This window comes from Passer domesticus, chromosome 4 (genome assembly GCF_036417665.1).
Source record: "Passer domesticus isolate bPasDom1 chromosome 4, bPasDom1.hap1, whole genome shotgun sequence".
NCBI classification, from domain to species: Eukaryota; Metazoa; Chordata; class Aves; order Passeriformes; family Passeridae; genus Passer; species Passer domesticus.
Window position 1 is genome coordinate 60,144,533 of NC_087477.1, and position 24,343 is coordinate 60,168,875.

The 24,343-nt window shown below is 37.2% G+C and overlaps 1 protein-coding gene across 1 annotated transcript in view; it reads right to left on the reverse strand.

Annotated features, from left to right (window-relative positions):
• GRXCR1 (glutaredoxin and cysteine rich domain containing 1) overlaps positions 1-24,343 on the reverse strand; it is a 38,895-nt gene that overhangs the window by 1,206 nt on the left and 13,346 nt on the right. The window contains exons 3-5 of the mRNA XM_064419333.1: positions 17,292-17,296; positions 8,316-8,539; positions 963-1,028 (exon numbers count right to left, since the gene is read on the reverse strand). Coding sequence (XP_064275403.1) covers positions 963-1,028; positions 8,316-8,539; positions 17,292-17,296 — 295 coding nt within the window. The remainder of the gene's footprint in view (positions 1-962; positions 1,029-8,315; positions 8,540-17,291; positions 17,297-24,343) is intronic.

Genomic DNA, 24,343 nt, shown 5'->3' on the forward strand with positions numbered 1-24,343 from the left:
GAAAAATGATAATATCTTTGCAAATCCATTAATAATAGCATTCACCTATTGAAAACTCAGATGAACATGGAAGAAGCATTTTTTTCTTTTTGTTCTGTAGCTCATAAACTTGCTCTTCTTCTTCACAAGGCAAACAGGTCCTATTACTATTAGCTCTTCCAGGAAATATTTAATCTAAAATTAACTTTCTTTTTATCTTAGTTGTGCTCCCTCTTTTTTATTTTTTTGGTGATTGTTTACTTTATAGAACATTATTGCAAATAATCTCAAAATTTTAGGAGAATAATATTTTTAATCTTTACATTCATTAGTGCTTGTTGGTCTTTTAAATATACAGATACCTTTAGATGTAGTTAAGAGAACTAAAAAAAGCTACAAAAACAAAGCAAAATTGCTTTAGCTCAGCTTTTTGAGCAATGGCCATCTCAGCTTTTTGAGCAATGGCCATTTCCTCCTTGAACAGATGGCAGTTTGTGGAACCACTTTTAGCATCTCCAGCAATGAAGAAAACAGACTGCCCCTTGAAACTGTAGTAAACCCATTTTTGAGGAACAAAATAAATGAGTGGAAAATAAATGAGTGGAAAAAACACCCAAACCAACAAAACACACCCAAAAAACCCACCAAAAGGCAGTGAAGTAGTGGTTGTATTCAGTGAGAAGTTATCAGTTTCCTATAGTCTGATATTGTTGGTCCTATATATGTACTTTTTTGACCCAAGATTAGGACACACATTTGGCATGGTAATAATATTTTATGGCCTCCACCCCAAAACAGGGTGTAGAAAAAGAGTAAAACAAAAAACAAACAAACAAACAAAAAAAAAAACAACAACAACAACAAAAAAGCATTTGGGTTCATCAGTTTATAGTAGAAGAAAAGGAAGTGGTAAAAAAGAAAATCTACTCAATTACAATTAGTAAATGTATATTCCCTATATTTATTTGCAGAAATACAATTACCTCAATTTTAGTTAAGAGATCCTGCAGTTCCCCAGATTCATTCATTAGTAAAATTTTCTCAGCACCCTATTAGGAAAAGAAGATGAAAAATGTCAGGCATTTTACCATGCAACAACCAGAGATGATTAGAAGATTTGGACTTGAAATTTTAAACAGGCTGAGGACAAATTTGTCTCACATTAATTATATTGCAATTAGGTCAACCTTAGTAAAGCTAGAAGGAGAGGAGAATCTAATCACAGGTCTGATAGTAATGCCTAAAGTTCGTTAGCAATGTGACGTATCACATTGCCTTTTCTGTAAAAAGTGACACAGCTTGGAAATTCTGATTGTTTTCCCCTTATTTTACAGGGTATATTTCCTGACAGAATAAAAAATATTCCTAGCTATTATGTCAAAAAATTACAATTTTATAAATATACAACACATCAGAGAATGCAGCAAAATGAGAAGAGGAGATTGTATTTCAAATATTCTGGCAGCTGAGCATTGAATTAAGACATAATGTGCCTAATGTATGACAAAAGGAGAAAAAGCCTAATGAAAATACTCTAACAACATTAAAGTTAGGCACAACAGTACTAATAATTTAGTAATAGTAATAATAATTTAGTCTGACTGCATTAAGCCTCTTAGGGTTTCTGTGTCCTGAGCCAAAGCTCTACTGAAGCGTTGGGGATTTTTTTCCTCCTGAAAATGCTAAGAGACCTGCAGACAAAATTGAAGTGTTAGGGAGGATATGGAACTCTTTCTTCCCTTCTCTTTTAATTAGAGAACTACATTTGAACACCTATGCTTCACTTAGGGAATGAATTTCATTGAATATTAAATATTGTTAAATACTTGCAGACACTTTTAACCAGAAACCAACAAAAGGTGGGGAAACTGAGGCACAGATACACAGGTCTTACTTGCTGCCGGGGCAATTGGCCACATCTTCACCCCATGGTGAGTTCATTTTGTTGTGCTGCCCCAGCTTGTTGCTCCTTGCATTTCCAAATTGTTAAATTTTGTCTTTGAGTTTTCTTCCAGCCTTAACTAGAAGGTATGGGGGACACTGGCACAGGGCTGAGGTGCAGTGGGATGCTGGCACACATGGCTCAGAAATGCCATTAGTTTGAGATGCCATGGTCAGCCCCAGCTCCTCACCAGCACCTCTCCTGGTTTCTGGGAGGTACAGGAAAAGCTGCTGGTGAGCACAGGGAATACATGTGTGACTCTAATGCACCTCCAGGTGTCCAGCCATTCACAGAACCTTGCTGGGGACTGCTGAGGCTACAAGTGTGCAGCCCAAAAGGTAACTAAAGGCAACCAAATCTTTCAAAGCCCTTTTTATGACACCCTCCTAAAGGTTATTTTCCCTATAGAAAGTCTTTTTGTTTAAGTTTGTATAAAACAGCAGCACTTTTGACTCTGTTTGATGATTTTAGTTAAAAAGGAAAATGTTTATATTTTAGTGGATGTAGAAAGCCACGTTTTCAGTGGACACTACTTTTACAGTGTAATACTTTCAAAGAGAGATATTTAAAAAAAATATGTTTCACACAAGGTAATTAGTTGCAGTTAATTAGTCACAGAAGATGACAGGGGATTGATGAGCTAGCCTTATTGTGCTGACTCTTCTACCGAAATCCATTACAGATCATGGGCATTGAGTGCACCAGCCCCAACACGTGCATGAGGCTGTTTGTGTCCCCACTAGAGCAGGTTTTAGCAGTCTCTTGGCCCCTTTCATGCCTGTCCTCTCATCTTTGCTTTCACACAGAGGAGCAGGCAATGGGAGCAATTGGCACAACGTGGCCAAGGCAGCCCATGGATTTTTAGCTTGGGGTTTGAATGCACTGCAGCAGCTTAAGACAAAGCTTGTGCTGCTCGTCTGAAGTAGAGACATTAAGGATTTGCAATTTTATTGATGATGGTATTTCAGCACCCCAAATTCCTTAAGCTGGACAAGCATCAATTTGCCCCCTTCAGGAAAAGCTCTCTTCTCTGTTGCCACAGGGAAAAGCATTACTGTGACTTCTGCCCTATGTTTCTGTGATATTGTATAATGCTAATTGGCTTTTACAACACAGTAATTAAAAGTTTGACAGGTTTCCCATTATAGATTTGTATTTTAAAGGATTTATATTTCTGGTTTTTAAATTATTATTTCTGGTTTTTAAATTAAACCCAAACATCAGAATGGCTATCAATGTTTTTAAGTGCCACTCTGTCTTCTCTGATTAATGGCTGCCCCAAGTGAAATATAAGTAAAAGTCTGTAGAGGTTAACCTTCCCTCTGGATCTTTGAGTCTTTACACACGGAATCCACAATTAATAAAGTAATTAACACAGCTGTTTAGTCTAATAGGTGCTTTCTGACCAGAAAGTGATGCCTTTCTTTTTCTTCCTAGGCTGTGCTCAGTCCACAATTAGTCAGAAAGGTATGTGAATCCTTAAATAGTCTGTCCCTCCAGAGAGTAACATAAGAAGTATGAGGGACAATAGGCATAATCTTCAGTGAGAAGCAAGTTTTCAGGTTTTTTACCCATTTTTTTTTTAATTTCAAAGCAGAAGCCTGTGAATCGTTTATCTACTAATTTTGCTGAATCTCTCTTTGCTGAATATTGCTGGAGGTGTCCAGGGGTCGTAGTCAGATATTCCATTGGCAAGGAAATGGCACAGACTTGGCTAAATCGTTCAGCATATTTAATTAATAAAATTATTTTCTTAATTTTCCCTTGAGGACATCCAGAAATTAAATATTAAATTCCCATTAACTTTAGAACTAGGACAAAGTCCACTAAGTTTTCTACTCCCCATCTCTGTCTGGTCAACAAACCTGCATGTTGCCACCTATCTTGGATATAAACCATTACCATCTCCACGATGTAATTCTTCATCAAGGAATAAACACAGATATATGGCTCTGCATTTGGCTTTACTACAACACCTGCAGGTTTTGGGAAGTAGCCTCTCTTCCACATCATTCCTTATATACTGAGAACAATTAGCAAGGCCCCTCACCATCCCTCTTGTGGACACATTTGCAGTGCAGATAAATTGCCTATTTCCTATTTTGCTAAGCACATGAGCAAGGTCTCCTGTTAAGGCAGCAGGAATGCACTCACACCCTTCACCATCACTGACCACGTTCTTCACTGGGATGTTCCAAGGAGCTGGGCTATGTCCTGTCTTTACCCACAGCTCACGCTCCCTTCTGCCCACAACACCACACCTCTCACTGTCAGGGGCCCTTGGCAGCAGGGACACAGAGGGTACAAATAACTGCCTGGAAATCTGCCCATAAACTGAGAAAACTGGCACTGCAATATAGTACCAGCACCAGAAAGTCTGGATTTGGTATGCAAAGAGTGGGAAACATTGATGTGTAAAAAGCAATTGAACCCTATGTTTCCCGACATGTTAAACTGCAAAATGGAGGAAACAAGGGGGAAAAGGCTAGGTGACTGAATGCAATAATTAAATAAAAGGTTACTGACACATAGCCATTCATATCTTCCCATCAGGTGAACACCAGAAGAATATATTTAACAAAACACAGAGAACAATTAAATACGTACGGACTGGAAATCAGCTAAAGGAAACTGTTAATTCCTGTTTCACAAAAAAAAAAAATTATACACATGTATTTTCTTAAAGTCAGTTACAAAAATCCTCATTATTCTTTGGAAAGGATCATAACCAAAGTTTCAAATAAAATAGTATTACTATAAATCTCATGCTGCTTTGGATTCATTCTAGCTGGGAAAGCTAAACAGGAGGTATTTTCTTCAGCAAAAACAGTCTTAAATTCACATATCTGATAAAACCAAGGAAGTATGTATGGCAAGTGAACGCTGGAATTCAATCACATATTTCCAGTGGAAAAAAAATGCATGTATTTTTAAAATATTATGCTGTGAGTTAAGATATTTACAAAGAACTACTTATTTGCCTGTTTTATTTGCATCCCTTTTCCAGGTATATGGCTCTTTGCATAACATAAACATTGAACTATTCGGAATGTGTTTATAAGAGTAAATGAATGCTCTAAGAATAAATTATTCTTTTCTGTGTGGCTTTCTGTTTTCTGGTAGTTTTTTATTCTGCATTGATATCCCAGCAGATGGCATAATTCCATTTCAGATGGAGGCAACCTCAGGTGAAAAGGGATTAGATCAGCCAGTAAAGAGCATGCAGCAGAAAGAAACAGCAATTTCCTGACAGACTGATATTTAGACAGTGTGTGTCAAGAAATACAATGGTTCAATCCTGAAAAAAAAAGAGGAGATTAAAAGCCTGCTGTACTGCAGCACCCAGTACTTTCTTTGACAGGGGCTAAATATGATTTTTTTTATTGCTTCTGCCCAAGTCATGGATTTGTTTCATTGTCCCTGTGCAGGCAATGATAAATTCCACAGCACTGTGAATATTTATCCCCACAGCCTGCAATGCTCAAACAACTTTGTCTGTGCTTCTGAATAGCTTGGGTACAATATACTCTATCAGATGTACATATGTTGGGTTTTGGTGCTTTTGCTACCTTTATCTCATTAAGATTGGTCTTTCCCCTTTCAAAACTGTTCACATTTTATTTCAGGCTTGGGGTTTTTTCTCGTTATGACTCATTGAAAGCTGCATAGCTCAATATAGATTCTCCTTTGTACTGCTCCATGCAATCTCCTTCAGGGAGGGATTTCTCAGGAAACAAATACTCAAAATGAAAACAAAAGAAAAAAAGAGGAAAATATTGCATGATTTATTTACTGACACACGAGGCTTTGGGATTTCTGTGTTTCATTTGCACATCAGAAGTTAATTATTATAAAAAGCATTATAGAAATATCTATGTTTCCAATGAGACCAAATTCTGTAATTAGTTCTCGATTGCATTTTAATGAAAGACAAACCTGGCACAGGTTCCAGCCAACATCCAGCCTTTGGGCTCACGATGCACTGTCTTCTCAAGGTGAATTGACAGACCGGGGGGGAAATGCTTCATTGCCAAACCTTTTCAACACACACCCCTCCTTATTTCTCTAAATGAATGAATTTCAGATTCTCTTGTAAAGACATATTAAGACAGAGAAATAGCTGCCTTAAAATAGTGGGGCTTGCCACATTTACCAAACAGAATGAGGGAACACAGGTCCCTTGAGCCTGTCCAAGTGTCAGGTTCGTCCTGGGGCTCTCCTTCCCACAGAGCACTGCCATGTGAGCCCTGCTCACGCTGAACTTGTTTTTCTCATCATGCTGAAGCACATCTCCTCTCAGTTAAAGTACACCAGAGTGGTGCTGCAGCAAGCAGCAGTACCTCCCATGATGATAATTAGCAGAGAGCGTGGAGGGCACAAACCTCATGCAGGAGGAGCGGTGAAGCACACGCTCCCATGAGCTCTCTGTGCACAGAGGAGCTGTCTCATGCATTGTCCCCTGCCTGCAAAGCTGCTTTTCCACAAATAATGTCACTCTTAAATGGCATAACTTTAATCAATTCATTAAACGAAAGTATTTTTCCAGCTAACTACAGTGTACCTCATCTAGTTAAGGAAAAAAAGTAAAAAAGAGAAATGAAAAGAAGCAGGAAATAAACCCCATATCTGGGGGTTTTCCTTGTTTTTAGCAGCCCAATGCTTTTTAAGTTTTCTTGTGTTAAACAATGTAAGTGTAGTTTCCCTGCTGCAATAAATGTGTCTAGATCAGAGCACTAAACTATTTCATTTTTCTTTAGCTATAGGAGGTAGATCTGTCTTTTCCATAGTAACCTATCTTCCTAATTCACTTGCCTTCTTTTCTGCACCTCTCTGAAGAATCTCATAGAGTACTTAGAGAGTTTTAATGAGATTTTATTGGGTTTCACACTGTCACTCCTCTTCTAGAAAACAAGTTTCTCATAATCGTTGAAAACAAACAAACAAACAAAAAATCCCCCAACTGGCAGTGACATAACGGGCCATCCATCATACCAAAATGACCATATCCAGGCATTTCCTCCAGTTAAGCAAATAATTTATTTAATCAGTTTCAGTATCTTATCTGAATTCTTTTGACAAATTGGTCATATGTGGACTGAGATTTTCTTGGAGTCAACCATAACTCACTGCTTACACTTTTAACATAAGTAGATTAACAATTCTTCATCTGAATCCTGTTGAATTTTAAACTGCTCTTGAATGTAACACTTTTTCTCATGGCTGCCAGGAGAACTCTCCAAACCAGAGTTTTGATAAAAGTATATTCTACAGTGAAGTAAAAATCACTGTCTGCTAATATCCTGCACACAGGTGGTTTTACAGCTGCTCTAGTGGTCTGCCAAGGCCTTTGACTGCAAATGCATTTGTTATAATGCTCAGGGAAGCCTAACTCATGCAGAACACATGGAAGTCTTGGAAGGGATGGGGAAAAAGAGGAGAAAGTGCTCATACAGCCCCAGTATTTATTATCCCTGATTGTTGGTTACACTGCATTTTGTTACTTAAATGTTTTGTGAAAATGAAAGCTTTAAGTGATGCACAGTAACCTCACTGTGTTTAAATATAGTTTGCCTTCACAAATCACAGTCTCACAGTTGGTGCTAATTGCTAGCTTTTCACCACTCAAGACAAATACCTTCTCTGAGTTTTCAAACCATTTTCTTTGTGCCACTTTCCAGAATCTTTTTTTTTATTATTTTTTTTTCTGTTTATGAGAAATACATTTCAAATATACAGGTTCAATGAAAAGGTAATTTCGAACGTCAGTAGGCTTCTAGACCTAGAATACTAGTGTACAAATGGGGATTTTCCATTTGGAGTTTATGTCTTACAGTAGGAGAGTGTTGGGCCCTTCTTCTCTCTTCTATAATTAGGCTTTTTTAAAAGTAAGTATTAATCAATTTTGTATCTAAAATATGTTCAGTTGATTACAGATCCTGATACAGACCACATCATCTAAAATTCAATGTATATTTAACGTCTGACATGCCACATTGTTAGTCTCTTATTCAACACAGATATTAATAGATGACAGGTTTATGCTACATGTATCCATCTTCCTGGGTCAATCATACATACAGGTTCTCATAAGGAAAAAAAAATCAATTTCTCTAGATTTTCATGGTTTCAACTACAAAATAAGATATTTTTTTAAGAAGCAGATGATATTTAGATGTATTATTGCCTCTTACTGCCTGGTTATCTTTTGCATCTTCACATCAAACATATCAGTGAGGATCTGTGCAGTGCATTCTACAAAAGGATTTCTGTGTTAGCTTGTTACCATCACTGCAGCACTGTAGGCAATTTTCTAAAAAGCCTGCTTCTCACTCATCTAGATTTTCATCTGCTCCTCCCATCTGTAAAATAAAATAAAGGTTCATGCTTTACTTACCCCAAGATAATGGCCATCAATAAACACAACAGGGAGTGAGGGAACTTCGCAGACACTTCTGCATCTTTCATCTAGTTCTTTTCCATAATCACTGTTCAGAGCAATGTTTTTTTCTTCAAACTTAACTCTGTGATTTTGAAATATCTTTCTAACCAGTTCGCATCTTTCAAAAGTGTTTCTCACCACACGAAGACTGGTGGTATAAATTACTATGCGGCCAAACTCTGGGACTGTTGAGACCTGGAAAAAAAAATAGTTCCTATTACATTAACCAAAGGGTGAATATCTTCCAAGTATTGAGTAAATTTATTTAAAATATTATTTTAAAAAATAAAATCAACATCATACAAACACAATCCAACATTCAACTTTTATTCAAATGTCAAGATGGTGTAGGAAGAAGGAAGTTCTTGAAAACGGCAATTTAAGGCAATTTAAGTTTTTTAACTAAGGTGCAACTTGACTTTTTTGGAATGTCTTAGAGATGGTAAGTCAAAATATATTTTCAAGAAACAGATATATTTTGGATCCTGATGGACTTCCAAATAAATTGACCCTGTTCTGCTGATGTCTGATTCTGTTAAAACAGTCACTTGTGTTTTCCCAAACAGAGTTTGGCAGTACCCAGACTAAGACTAAACTTGCTAGCTTAGATGTTATTGATAATCTGCTTCAAGACAGGAGCCTAAGCTAAGCCTTAGCATGTCCATGACCAAAGATTAACTTAGAATACTTTAGGTCTCCATGCTGAGCTAGATTGTGACTGCAGAAGGTACAGATATATCCCTAATTTTTGATTTAGCTCCTAACAAATTACTTTGACATCCAAACAAGAGCAAAAAATATATTTTGTGTGTATTCAATGTCCAGTCAAAAACCTACTGCATCTAGCTGGAAAAAAGTTTCACACTACAATTCAGCTTTTACTTTTTACCCCACTTTTCAATATGTAAAAGTTTATGCTGTTTCTTTCCTTTCTAGGATGACATCAACTAGATAGTGTAAATACTACAGGGATTAATTTCCCCAAGAGAGTATGACAGATTTTCAAGAAGCCTGAGAATCATTCTTCTAAATAAAGATGTTATGTTCAAATATATAACTAAAATCCCAGCTTTCTAAAAGGGTGGTAATGCATTTCCAATCTTTCCAAATTATCCATTGTATTCAGCAAATTATATTTAATTATTTCATTAGTATTCCATGAGTCAAAACACAAGTTAGACAATAAAAAGAAGGATACCTCTACTATACTGTAGCACTGTATGGAAAATGAATCTTGATGGGAGAATAGATAATTTTTTACCTATCTCAGGAATTAACTATAAAAACATAGTTGTTAAATTGGTCAGATGCCATTGCAGATTTTGTGATATAACCAATGATGATTTAACTTACTACTTGAATACCAAAACAAATCCTTGAAAAACTACATTCTGCTTAGAGAGGTGTTTACAAGCTTTTTCATATAGTAAAGTGTTCTCAGGAAAAATATTTGCATTTCACAGACCACTTACACAACACTGGATGTGTAATTGCCAACAAATGTAGGCACAGCTTTCATCTCCCATTCAGGAAATGAACCATGTTGTGATAGGTCAATATTTTTTCTCTTAGAATGGATGTCAGAAATTCAGTTTTAATAACAAGTTTTATAAAAATGGGCTACTTTCTGCAGCCCATTTTCTAGGTTGAAAATCTGTTACACTGCTACTGCAGTATGACTCTCTTCCAGCATATTGTTCACACATTCCAAGTGAGAGAATTAACTCATTCTCTCCATAAAAGACAAGTACTCTACATAAATACTGAAAAATATTTTAGTAACCACATATGGGTTGCTTGAAGGAAGAGGAGTTTGTTGTTTTCATAAGTAACCAAAAGTTCTTAAAATCTTACTTAAATAGAAAATTTCACGTATTCCTCATTTCTTCCTCTTTGGAGTGACAATATATTTTGAAGTGTGAAACTATTCAACAGGAGGGAAGCTCTTGAGCCTCCATAGCTCTAATCTCTAATGCTGCCTGTTCCCAGACATCAGAGGCTGGCAGCGTAGGTACAGACAGTCATTATCTAGTGAAGCATCAGGACTGTGGTGTCCCTACAGCATACAAATAAGCAGCTGAAGAGATGGAAAAATGGAAAGTGGTAAAGTGATCTGGAAAGATATCAAGTGGAAGGGGGGTACAAAGAGTCACTTTTATGTTTATTCCTTTCTTTTTTCCTAATGTGGCAGTGAAGAAATACCATTGTTTGCCCTGCAAAGAAGTATCAAGAACATTGATTAAACAATTCTCCAGGGAAACCCTTCTTTTCTGTGCTACAAATGTATACAACTTGTCCTTGCAGGGACTTTTGCCTTGGAAAATGGCAAAAATGGAAAATATCCTTCTTGCCACCTTTCTGAAAACCACAATGGTAATGAAAAACAGAAGGGTTATAATCTATACTAATTCTTATTTTTCTAAGCAATATAGAAGCTGAAAACTGTCATATTTAATTACCAGAATACACACTTGAAGTAAACCAGTAAACACTGTGCTTTTCCTTCCTAGGCTGGAACTGTGTCAAAACCATAATAAATAACAAGAAATGTAAACAAATTAAAAGAAAGACACTTTCAAAAATGAACTTTTACAATATTACTTTGCAAATTTGAAATTCAAATCACCTCATGTAACTCACAAGTGCCCATAAAATTCTAGGGAAATTAAACAGAAAGCTATTCTATGGTTAATGGGCATGACAAAACTTTAATAAAGCTGTGGAAGTTGGACAGATGAATATACCAAATGATTTGGAGGAACTTATTTGCACTACTAGCCACTTATTTGCACTTCTTGTAGGTGGAATTCTCATTGAAGCAAGAAGCTTATGATCCCTAAGCCTTCTCTCTATTTTTCATATATTTGTAGATTTTTAAATAGCTAATGCATGGCTGTAGCTCCAGTACTTTTCCTACCCTTTTCCCCTAGATATTAGAACAATAAGCTAACCTTGTAATACATTCCTGAAATGCTGTTTACTCTTATTGTCAGGAAGATGGCCTAAAAGAAGAACATTTTGTTTTCCAACCAGAATCTGAGACATCATAACAAGAAGTGGGGCAAAAAAGCCCTTGGACCAGCTCCAAGGGGTTGGCCCAGGGCTGGGTTACTGGGGCAACTGAATCTCCTATTGGGCATATCCATTAGATATCCCAATTAATCCACCTTGCAAAAAATGTAGAAATCCAGCCAGGTGTGCCCATCACCATTGGGACACCAGGAAGTTTCTGAATAAATATTTGCTTTTTATTTTACTATTCTAATAGTGTTGCAAGGCTTTTTTTCTCTTTTGATTACAAGCAACACTTATGGATACCATTTGGCCTGAGGTGGCAACTACTGTGTCATATCCTGGAAAATCCTGTGCACATGGGCCAGGGTTGTGCTTCAGGGAAAGTGTATGCCTGTACGGAAAGATTGCCAAGGAAGAGATTTAAGCTTTCAGGAGGAAATAAAGTTGCTTTAGTAGTAGTCCTCTACATCATTTACAGCTTTTAGTTTAGCAGGCCAATGTTACCATCTCCCCAAGAGTCTAAAAGCACATTCTGCTTTACTGCCTCAGCTTGAAGAGCTTTCATTTTCCTTGGGAGCACCAAGTAGCCAGCAACAGCAGCAGCATGACCTGCATCACTTCACAGCAGAGCTGCCACTTCTAGCCTAAGAAACAGCTGCCCTTTTCTTCTGTCTAGAGAGAAAAAGTAATTGCTTCAACAGTTCAATCCTGTTCACGATTGAACATGAAAAAACCGCAATAGTAATTACTTTGTGCCTGACTCAGTCTTTTCCCAGACTTCTTTACCAGGGCAGTCAGGGCTTTTGCAAATCATTGAATCATAGCATCATTGAATGGCTTGGGTTATAAGGAACCTTAAGGATCACCTACTTCCAACACCTCTGCCAGGAGCAGGGACACCTCCCACCAGACCAGTTTGTGCAAAGCCCTGTCCTGATGTACAGCTGGGGGAAATCCATCCCTCTGCCATCCCACTGGCATCCATCTGACATGGTTGACTAAATATAATCCTTAACTGGGCAAATCTTGAGAGACATCATCCATGAGGCTAAATTTGTGAGCTCATTATCAAGTGGCACCACAAAAGTAAGGAAGAAATTGCTGATGAAAAAGAGAAGGCTTCATAGAGCAAGCAGGTGAGGAAAAAAATGAAGGTATTCTGGGGACTAAAAAAGGCTGAAAACACAGAACTAAAACCAGATGACAACCCAAAATCTAAAATGTCAGGACACTGAGATGGCAAGAGCAGTAGACGCTAAATGTAGAAATAAAAATATTAAAAATTTGACCAAAAAAAATAAACAGACAATAAAACAACACAAAGTAAATGATAAAACAGCACAAAGTAAGTGATAAAACAAAGAGAAGGTCACTGAAATCCTCAACCTTTTTTAAAATAAATCCCAGTAGTCAATGTAACTGTACAACAAATACATGACAGAATATGTGAATCTCCCAAGTTGTTTAAAAATTTTGGAGTGTCTTTTTAAAAAAACTGGTTTATATTTCTAGAGCTTCAAAAATATGAAATATTTGAGAATCATACTCCTAAAACTTGTGTTTGAGAATTTACCTTTTCCCTATAACAGTTGCCTCAATAATAATAAGACTTCTCAGTAGCTCTGAAAAAACAGTACAATAGTCGGATGTTTCCATGGTGCTTCTGGAAGGCAAATAAATGCCATTCATTTCTCATGAATATTTTTGGGTTCAGACTTTCCCCACTATATCTTAGCCCTGATTTTTGGGTCTGGCTGCAACTGAAGCAGCAGCAGTGTCCATGTTTTTCTATTGGTCTCATAGTTACCTTGGCCCTGACCAGTCCTGCCAGTCTGAGCAGATATTTCTCTTCTCTTTGGGAGGGGAATTTATAAAATTAATAATTGAATAGCAATACCAAATTAATTCTTCAGCATATTTGCCATGAATAACTCTCTAAACACTATAGATTTTATTTAATATATTTTACAGCACTTTTGTCTGTTTGAGTGGTTTTTTATCTTTGGACCAAAACCCTTAACATGGATATTTTTGCAGCATGACTAATAGCTATTAGTGGTCCAAGCCAATGCTTTTCTCCTTGTAGTGTAAGTACTACTGCTATCCCTTGGGGCATAAAGTGATTGCTCCTAAAACAGCGGTGAAATTTGCTTTTTGAAAACCTTTGTATATGACCATGTCTGCCAACATTTAAACAGACAAGTCCATCAGTGAAAGGAGCACTGTACTCATGATGTTAGCCTCATTTTTATTTGGTTGCAGATGAAAAACATGAGAGCAACACTACCAAAGTATTTGTTCAATTTTTTTAATCCTCTCTCTAGAAAGAAAATATAAACATGTGGTTTAACCTCATTGGTTGAAAAGGACAGCTACATACATAGATCATTAATTTCAATAGAAGCATCACCCACAAATTTACATTTCATTCTTTTAAAGAACAAAATAACAAATGAAAAAAAATAGCTGGTACTTTGATAAAAGCTGAAATACTTTATCACTTATGACATTTTTAAAGGTTTTTACTATGTTCAGGTATAACACTCAACATGTTATTTATGCCGTACTGAGTTGCTTGTGTGACCTAAATCAAGGGCTGATATACCCTTCTCTGTCTCACAATATCATCTTTCAACATCTCAGAGCGTTCTGCTGAATTATGCACCCCTTGGCTCTGTAATTAGATACTATCAGACTGGCAGAAGTATCTGCTTCACTAAGTAGGCTGAGGAAGGAATCTAGAGCACATTACAAAGCTTGTGCCAGAGATGCTTCAGTGAGTAAATGCAACACTCATGATCCAACAAAAATGTTGAGCAGAAGAAAACAAGTTATACATATATATACATACATGCATATTTTGTATGCATGCTTGCATATTTAAAATCTTTGAATTAAGCTGCTTACTTCATAATTGGCATTACATCACTTATAGCTTGAATTTGTATCAGTAACAGAGTGGCAAGAAGAATTGTGATTTAACAATAAACTGATCACAATCTGGTTTGAACTTTCTAGTTTTATTTTACACTCAGAAAATGAAGGGAAGCAAATAGCTATGAGTTTCTTGTTGAAGAAGTTCTGCAGGAAAAGAAGCAACAAAATTTAAGCATTTAATTTCTGCAATATTGAAAAGATAACTTTTGCAGTTTAAAAGACTTCTAAAATACATACTAAAAGTAGTGAATACTTTCTGAAAGATAATTTGAAAGTCAAAAGCTATGACCAAAATGATTCAATTTTTTTCTATGTGATACTCCATGAGAACATACATCTTTTCAAACATGTATAGCATTTTATGAAAAACATACTTTTCATCAATCGCTGTTTATATGAAAACATGCAATATTTGAATGAGATGGCTGAAGATTGAAGGGCTATGTTAAAGCAAAAATCACAATATTTGCCATCATAACCACACAGAACAATGCTAATGGTGCTTTGAACCAGTCCATTCTGTTTGTTGGTTGCCTAGTTCAAATTAAAGTTTTAATGCCATTTTTCAGGAAAAATTGATTTGCTGGTCAGAAGACCTCTTCCAACACACAGACTTCATCTACCAAAGTAAAGTGTTTTGCTTTGGCAAGTAAGATTTGTTTACACATACTGAAGCTGTTGCAAGCAGTCCCCGACCAAGGTGTGAATTCTTCATATGAAACCACATTCCCTTCCACTTCACTGTTTGCAGTCCAGCCCTTTATGGGGTCTCACACAGCAAAGCAGAGTGCACATGTAAATTTGAATCTACACTGTCTCTTAAGTACTTTAATGCATTAAGGCTGCAGTCCAGTTTGCATTGCCTTCAAGGACCCAGCTCTATATCAATATTTAGTAAAATTCAGAACTTTATTAAATTCAGGAAACCATGCATATTACAAAAGCTCAAGAGAATTAAGTCTGATTTCTGCAACACAGCACTTGAACACTCAAGTGAAAGCATGTACCGGCCTTCTCTTAAAATAATGCTATACTTTTCCTTATGCAGTTTTGGCAGTTATAGGGACTATAAACGTAGGACTTGCCAGCTTTGACCCCTTAGGGCAGTGGAATGATATCACCAGTAGCCATCCTCATGACTACCAGCAAGCTGGGAAGGTCCACAGATACCAATCTACAAGTGAGGCCATCAAGAGCTGCACTCCTAAACAAGGTAGCTAGAGAGTCTGGGACATTCCCAAGAAGATACTAGGTTTGCTTTCTCAAAAAAAAAGGGGTCACATCACTTTTCTCAGCTTTTAAAATAGCACAAATACTTGTGTGGGTTTTGTCGGGCTGTGTGCTGTAACTCACCTCACCCACAAAGAGCAGCCTCAGGAACACATCAGTTTCCAAAAGCTGTGTAGGAGCCCATGCTCCTCCTCCTGTTGTAATAGAGGACATGAAACTTCTCTTTTGTTCCTGTTTGCATTTCATAGGGCTAGATAATTCTGAGGGCTGGGCATAGTTACAGGGAAGGGCTGTGATCCAGCAACAGCTTGAATTCTTTGGTTTTCTAACTCCTGGGCTATTCTTGTCTCTCTTATCTACAAACACAACATATTCTTCTGATCGTAAAATAGCACAGTTTTACCTCCTGAAGGCTGACATCCTCAAAATTGTTCAGCTGTAATGTAAAATAGATACAGACTGCAATTATACCTCAGATATTGGTATAACATATTTATATATGTTTGTAACTAATTTGTACTTTTCAGACTGTACCTCAATGTTGGGGATGTCAGAGGAAGATATTTATACTGTTCCTTTTATCCTAAAATCACTTGGCAGTATACTAAAATATGAAAAACCAAAAGGAAGTGTTTCCATCTTCTGACATCATGTGTATTTGTGTTGTTACCCTTTCTGTTCCTCAAATAGTACAATATAACATCATATCTCTTTTCCTGCCACTGCAGGCTTTTCCACATATCTTCATCACAGACTGCTTTTCAGGGGATATCAAAGTGTTTTCATTTCAAAGCAGAAAAAATACTTATAATACCAGAGCAAAGGTGTACAGGGCATGACCTGGCCTCTCCCTGCTCTTTGTAGTGCTCCAGCTATCAGCAGGCTCAGAAGGTACAAAGACTACAGCTGAGCTCACCCTCAGTGTCCTTGCTGCTGCTCATCCAGCACACACTCACACCACCAGGTTACAGCCTGCTCCCAGGTGACCTGAGCTCTGATAAGAGCATGTTATCTCCCCAGGGCTCATGGTCTCTGCTAGACCCTGTTGGCTCTGCCTCAGAGCCTCTAGAGTCACGCCGTGCGATACGCGTCGAGCTCTGACTGGGCTAAAAGCAGCTCCCGTTCAGCAGGGCACAGCAATGCTGAGCAGTCAGCCAGGGCAAAATTTATTTCAAATAAATGAAAAATATCTTCAAATTAGTTGAAAGATGATCACTATCTGTCCACATCTAATTGGATTTTATTTATCAAGAGCTGAAAGTTCTATCAGTAATTTCTTATTAATGTATTAATGCAATTCAGCGTATGATAGGACAAAATTAAACATTTGAAAATCAGAAGCAAATGTGATTAACTCTAACCTAGTCTACACTTCTCCTGGGAAGAAATACTGTAATATAATGCTTATTTCTCTTTTGCTTGCTCAGTCTTTATTTCTCTCTCACCTCATATTTTCCAATTTGACATCTCCCAGAAATTCTTCACAAATAAAATAAAGAGAAAGCCTCTGGGAAGACCCTTGGAAATGTTCCTGTGGTTGGTTAGAGAGAAGAAGCATTTCTTTGCTCTGCAAGGACACTCCTTACACAGACTGAAGGGGAAGAGGCAAGAGCTACTGAAAATAATTTTGTTCTCAGCAGTTTACGTGAGACACTAGAAGCCAAAACAAGGAGGGGCCAACAGCCACCTTTCACACTGTGCAGTTCTTTGAACCATTCCTGTATTCAGCAGAAGCCAGACAAGATGAACCTAGACTGTCCTGTGACATTTGTATGAAGCCCCTATAGGTAGAGCCTTCTGTGTAAGCCTACCCTTTAACTGTTGCAGAGATCTGTGTAATTCGGTTTACTGGTGTAAATCTGTAATTCAGTTTACTAGTGTACTAGTCATTACTAGTGTAATTCAATTTACTAGTGTCCTCTTCCCCTCACATTAGCCTTATAAAGGCACCAAGCAAAACACAATACTATGGAGCACAAAACAAATATCAGTACAATATTAGAGCCAGCCACATGGTCCAATGGCTAATCTTTTTGCCTGTAAAAAGATGGACTGCCAATAACCTTGAAATTTCCACTACTAAAGAAAATCATAGAATCGTAAAACGGTTTGAGTCGGAAGTAGACCTTGAGGTATACCCTCATATTATGGGCAGGGACACCTTCCACTAAACCAGGTCAAAGCCCCACCCAGCCTGGCCTTGAACATTTCCAGGGATGGGGCATCTACAACTTTTCTAGGCAACCTGTTCACCACCGCCAAAAGTAGGAATTTCTTCCTAATATCTAACCTAGACCTACTCTCCTTCTATTGGAAGTTATTCCCCATAATCCTATTATTACATCTTTATGACTGTTGCATCAGAAAAAATTCAACACAAAATTCAGCATAGCACAATTTTCTTAACAGCATTAACATGAGAAAATTATTTCAGAAAATTTTCATCAACCATCACAAACACCAGGCAAAAATAGCATGCAATAATTTTCTGAGGACAGACAGGTTCAGTTCCTTGCTATTTACAGCATGAACCATGCAACATTAAGGCAGCAGTCAGAAAATATCTAAGCCAAGTTTCAGCAAGGCTAAAATATGATAACGTTCTCTTTCATTTTCAACGTGTGCTGTGGGATCTCATGCCAAAATAGACAACTGAAACCTTGTTTACATCCTTTCAGCCTCATTATGATCTCTCCCACAAAATATGTTCCTGTAGCCAAATATTTCCTGGATTAAGTAGCACTTCAAATCAGGAATTGGGTGTTGTCCCATTGCTTTGGTTCCTTTGAGTTTATCAATCATTGTAAACTATGGAAAGAATTACCCTAGGATGATTATTTTATATCTATTTGTTTGGCTAACAACACACATACATTTCAAGGCCTCTAACCAGTTCTAATTGGTAAACAAGGTTCAGCCTTGTAAAAGTAAATGTGACAGAGAGAATGCTCTGTCTTTCACAAGGCATTCTCTAAATAGAGTGAAATAGCAATATTTCCTAGAATACACGAGGTAAAGGGAATGTATTTGTCATTAAGGAGGTTGACTGGAGGCATATTTCATAAAATTAGTTTCTACCTCTTGAAGCACAGCTCTGAGTACACATTAGTGACTATTCACCTGGATAAAGTTCCATGGGAGTTAGTGGTGGATGCATTTTACCAAATACAGTGGTTTCTTGTCAGGTGAGCAAAATGGGCTCAGACCACATGAGAAGTACACTTGCTTTGTCTGACATTAATCTTCATTTTCACTGAGAGCTTGAGTATTTCTCAGCCTTCAGTGACAGGTCCATAGCACATTCTTTCCTTGTTTTTTCATCTGTTAGTTTAGTAACTGTATTTTGTCATCTCTGAAACAAACTTACTAGGAAAGGAGAGAGTGAAGTTAGTTGCTGCTTGATGCTGTTGATCAAAGAGCCTGTTCTTATATTATCCTCTTCTTCTTTCATCAGTTCATTTAGGAGTAACAAGATTTTCTATATAAGAGATAAGGTGCTGGGATTACTTATAAATATAGTACTTTCAAAATGGCCCATTTGAGATAGGAAACAACACCAGACCATAAAACTTTGTATTTCCATCAAAACAAGCTCAGTTTTTCAGTGGGAAAATGCTGCTGTTTCTGATAAGTGCTTTTTGCTTTTCATGGTTGTTTTACAGTATATTTAATATGAACGTGCTTAATATTTACCTTAACCTATACAAAACATGACACTGCCCAGAGAAGTTGTGAATATGGGACTCTGGGCAACCTTGTTCAGCAAGCGGCATCCCTGCCCATAGCAAGGGGGTTGGAACGAGATAATAAGGTAACTTCCAATGCCAACCATTCTATGATTCTGTGATTCCACATTGTGCAAACTCCAGTCAGCACCTGTCCTAAAAATGAACTCTCTTTGGCACTGGCTTATGCCATATTTCCCCTCTGTGCCTACTCTGTATTGCAAGGCTGATTGTAGTGTGCTGTAACCTGGCATCCAACCAGGGAAACATTTGTTTTCCACAGGTGCAGGGCTAGTAGAAGATTTATAAGCTAGTGTTCCTGATGTTTGATTATCTGCTGTGTTTGATAAATGGCTTTCAGCTGAACAATCTGAGTGGCAATATAAACATTTTTTCTTTGTTTGATGTAATCATTGGATCAGGAAATTGAAACCCATACTTCTGCACAATTGTGTAACAGTGTTATAGGATATATTAGCCCTATGATTTTCTTCTTGGGTCTTTGCATAAAATAAATACTGATTGGAAGTGCTTATTAAATTTTATTACCACATCTTAAGAACTAGACTGTGCCGATCAGGTACAGATGAAGAGTGAAATTCAGGAAAATTAAATTGTAAAAACAGCAGAAATTTTGCAAAAGTTCAAATTACCTTGTGGTCAGAATGGAATTTCTGGTGAAAATTACACTACAGTTTGTTCTTTTAGCTAAAAAAGTTACAAAGAAAATTCACCATAAGATGCAGTTAAAATAAACTTATTTTTAAGCTGTAATCAAAAGAATGAACAAAAGGATTAAACTCAGTGTTGGTCACCAGCAAGCGTGGTTGAAGTACTGTGCTAAAAAAACCTCCTACATACCACCATTCATCTGTCATTGCCAAAACTGAATTCAAGTTGTAATTGAAAACTCATGTTTCCCTCATCCCTTTTTCTTTCTTTACTTCAAAGATCTGACCAGATTGCTGAGAAAGCTTCCCTTTCCCCCCCAGAAAGCCTGATTGCTCTTCATCTCTCTTCTATGTCAAAGTCATTAATTTTTAAATAACTTTTAAAATGAACACTCAATTTTGCCAGGCCTCCAGGAGTGATTTTATTTCCTCTTACACTGCCAGCATGTGGAACCCTTTTTTCTGCTGCCTCTCACTTTTGGCTCCATTCTCTTAAGACAAAGTACTTCAGTGCCACAGTTGAGGTTTCTGACAGCTATTAAGGAACTGATTTAGGTGAGGGCCTTACATTTTCACGAGATTTACATAAGGTCAAAATTACAAGCCTGTGCTCGGGTGGGCTGTGGGGGTGACTGGGAGCTGATTTCCATGGCGCCAGCTCAGAAGTGGATGGCACCTCCTTGTTATGTTTCAGTAGGACTGAGCAAGTAAGGGATTAACTAAAATGGGACAGAAGCCCACCAGGGGCCTCACACCACTAAGCAGAAAGATGTGTCCAGATGGAACCTGGGCATTTGTGGTGAGCACAGCTTCCTGGTTTCTGCACAGCTATACTCACTGCAAGCATCACAAATACCTTGCCCTTTTGTATGAAGATCATCACCATGCATTGCCATGGAGCATGTACCATGCCATCATTTCAGATGAACTCTGCCCTTCTGGCATGTTCTGTTGGTCACAGTTTATGTATGAAATGTGTTGAATTCAAAGTATTTCTTCCCTCGCTGATAGTTTGGTGAGGAATTCTCTGAATCCAAGCTAGCACATTTACCTAATCATATTAACAATGAAAATGCAGAGAACTTAAAATTATTTCAATCTCTCCACAGCCAACACGTCAGCTTCTCAGGCTCATAAACAATATTACTAAAACCAGAATCGCAGCTATTCCATTTCCCTCCAAGATATTGCTATGAATGCAGATACCAGAGAGCTTTCTCCAGCATCTCACAGGCAATCTCAGTTTTCTCCACAAGCATTTATCTCCTAAATTCCCTATACAATATCCATGTTCCTATTTTATTTCCCTCCAGCCAATTCCCTCTATTCACAGTCACAGACCTTGTGTAATTACCACTCAAGATTTTCTGAAAACTAATTACTTTAACTCAGTATCTACAACCCAGCCAGCATCATTTGCCATGACCTTGGTTTCCACTAGTTCTGGCTCTTGGTTAACTTTCTCTTTTCAATTATGTCTACAGAATAACAAGGGGAGGGGAGGATCTTTGCTTATTAAAACACACCTATTGTCTTTTACCCATTAAATCCAATATCTACTCATCGTTTTCTATCTCATCTCCTGTACTGCTTGATGTAAGTGAATTCCTTTAAAAATCATCAGACACAAAAATTAAAAAAGTTGTGAAGTACTTGATTACAGGTAAATAATTTTCAATAAGATTCACACCCAGTCCAAAGAAACCTGCTATGAAGCATTGCATATCAGTGGTCAAACTGGAAGTTTCCTCTTCTGCAAGAAGAATATTATTTCTGCCAGATATGGCTGATGTTGTGACAAGATTGCACACAGTTGTGATGTCTACACAAATATTATGCTGTTGCATGAATCCTGTGAGCATTTGGAGATATGTTAATTTAGAACTAAATTTTGGCTTGAACTTTCATTGCACATTAGACACATTTTGGCTAAAGTAACATGTATGATCTGTGTGAAACTAAGGAGACACAGCTTTTAAATTATCCCAGGGAGGGTTTATGACTTTGTTACATCAGTGAGAAAGGACAAGGAAAGAGCTGAATTTCTGCTTTGATTATTTTCAGCTTTTTATCTGCAGACAGTTTACTGAAGACTTAGCTCACTGAACAGCAGCATAACAGTTTATGCAATGTGCCTCAAACATAAATAAGATACAGGCATTCTAAAATGGTTGGAAATTGGGAAGTCAAACTAAATGTGAAAGTAAAAATCATTCACAGTTTATCATTCCTATATGGTTTTTGTGGCTACTAACAGACAGCACATAGTTAGAGAACAGGCAGACTGGAAGGTCACTGTTATTTCAGTACAAGCAGAAACTAATTAATGTAAAAGAGGGGAAAAAAGTCTACAGCATGTCACCTAAGGAAATGCTTCTATCAGTAAATTAAAAATGTATGGCTTGAGCTGCATAGCATCTGCCTACCTGAAGCTGTGCCTGTAAATAATGTGGAAGACCAGAGAACTGAAACAAGGGATCCCAGATGGGTCATGAGAAGAATGTTAGTATTAATTACACAATTCTAAAAAAAAAAATACAGTCCCCAGAAATCTGAGAATGTCTCCGTTCTTAGAATATTTGTCCTAGATTACATAATTTAATTTCCTACTATCTAACAGTTATGTGTTACCACTTGGTGATAACAGTTATATGTAGGAATATAAAAATAATTATTATTCAATGACTAATCAGTGTTTATTTCACTTCTATATTTTATCACTAGTAACAGGAATAAATACAGAGTGAAATGAAAATTGAACTTGGATAAAATGGAATTTTTACTCTAGTTTAAAAAACATTGTTCAGTTTTGGTTGGGTTGTTGTTTTTTTTTTCTTCTGGGCCTGTCTGTTTTGTGGTTCTACTCAAAACAAGAGGGGTTGGAAATAAAAGGAGGGAGCATGTAGGTCCACAAATGCTCTGTTTAGTACTTCATGTTTGGTCACCTGACTGAAAAGGACTTTTAAACACCTCTAGACTTGCTTATGTTTGGATGTATGTATGAAATATTTGAATAAATGACTAGTTATTTTTGTGGCATAGTTATTTTCCATACTGTAAGTTGATATTTTATATTACTTTGGGGATTTGTCTCTAACAATATGAGTAAGATTTTTCAAATATGTTTACTTCTCTTGGGAGGGAATGTTTAATCCTACTACCTACTTAGACTTTGGTGGTAATTCTGCTGTTTACTCATGTACCATTTCCCACAATGACACTCTGAATTGTTAAAAAAAGGAACACAATACATTTGCCTGAAAGAGCAGTTTTGGAGCTCAAATCCTATTTTCCCCTGTCATGAGCAGCTTTTCATTTTGCTTGTTATTTATCACACTTTTCTAGGTGTTTGAACCTATATTGTGTGTTTGGGGACAATCACTGGCCACCTCATACTCTCTCTGAGAATATCCTGTGAGTAAGGATGGCTTTATTCAGAAGTGAACTAGAACTTGCTGAGGATAGACAGATGAAGATGAAAGTGTTTGATATCTCAGATCATGTGGAAAAGTTAGCAAACAGCATGGTTCGGAGTGAGTCCTGGTTTGTGAACCCTGACCCCATCTGTCTGTAAGCACTGCTGCTCCACTCCGTAGAACATTTCATACTGCAGAGAAACAGACTTGTGTGATGCAGCAAATGGCTGTCGTGAAAAAGGCAATGTCTGCTCTGGACCATTTATTTTTAACTTGGCAGTATCTTTGGAATACCCTGTAAAGTGTTTTCTGGCAGGCCGATGAAGTTCAAGAACAAGAAGATTTCTATCCCTTCCCTCTTTCTCTTTGCTCCTCTCTTTCACTAATTCCTAATTCATTATTTCTAAAATAGACTTAGACTGCTGTAGAGACTGATAAATGCTAATAATAACATAATAGTAGCACATACAGGGATCTCTGACTCATATTACATTTAAACATTTCTAGGTGCAGTTCATGCATGAAGTGATCTCCTTTATAATTCCCAAATTTCAGTTAATTAACAGGCATTAGAGGTCTATGAAAACTGTAGTCTAGTCTGCTGAGCTTCTTACCAATGCCATTCATCATATTTCTGAGTGGAGAATAAAACAGTTAGCTGGTGAAATCCTGCTCATGATATGACATGGCTCTGCCTTCTTTTGTCAGCTATGCTTTGTGTGGTAAGTGGGCCTGTTTTCCCCATACTTACTTTCAGTATACCAGACTATCTTAGGAAACAACACAATAGTCTATTACTTCTTTATTTGCAGCAGTGTTGCAACTGATTTTCATAGTGCTAGAGAGAATCAGCAAGTAAAAACTGGTATTCAGGAAAGCCCTAATCAGTCACACTTAGCTCATTTTAATTGAAAAATTGCATTTTAATTGAAAAATAAAATAATTTTAATTGAAAATTAAAATTGCATTTTAATTGAAAAATATTTCAG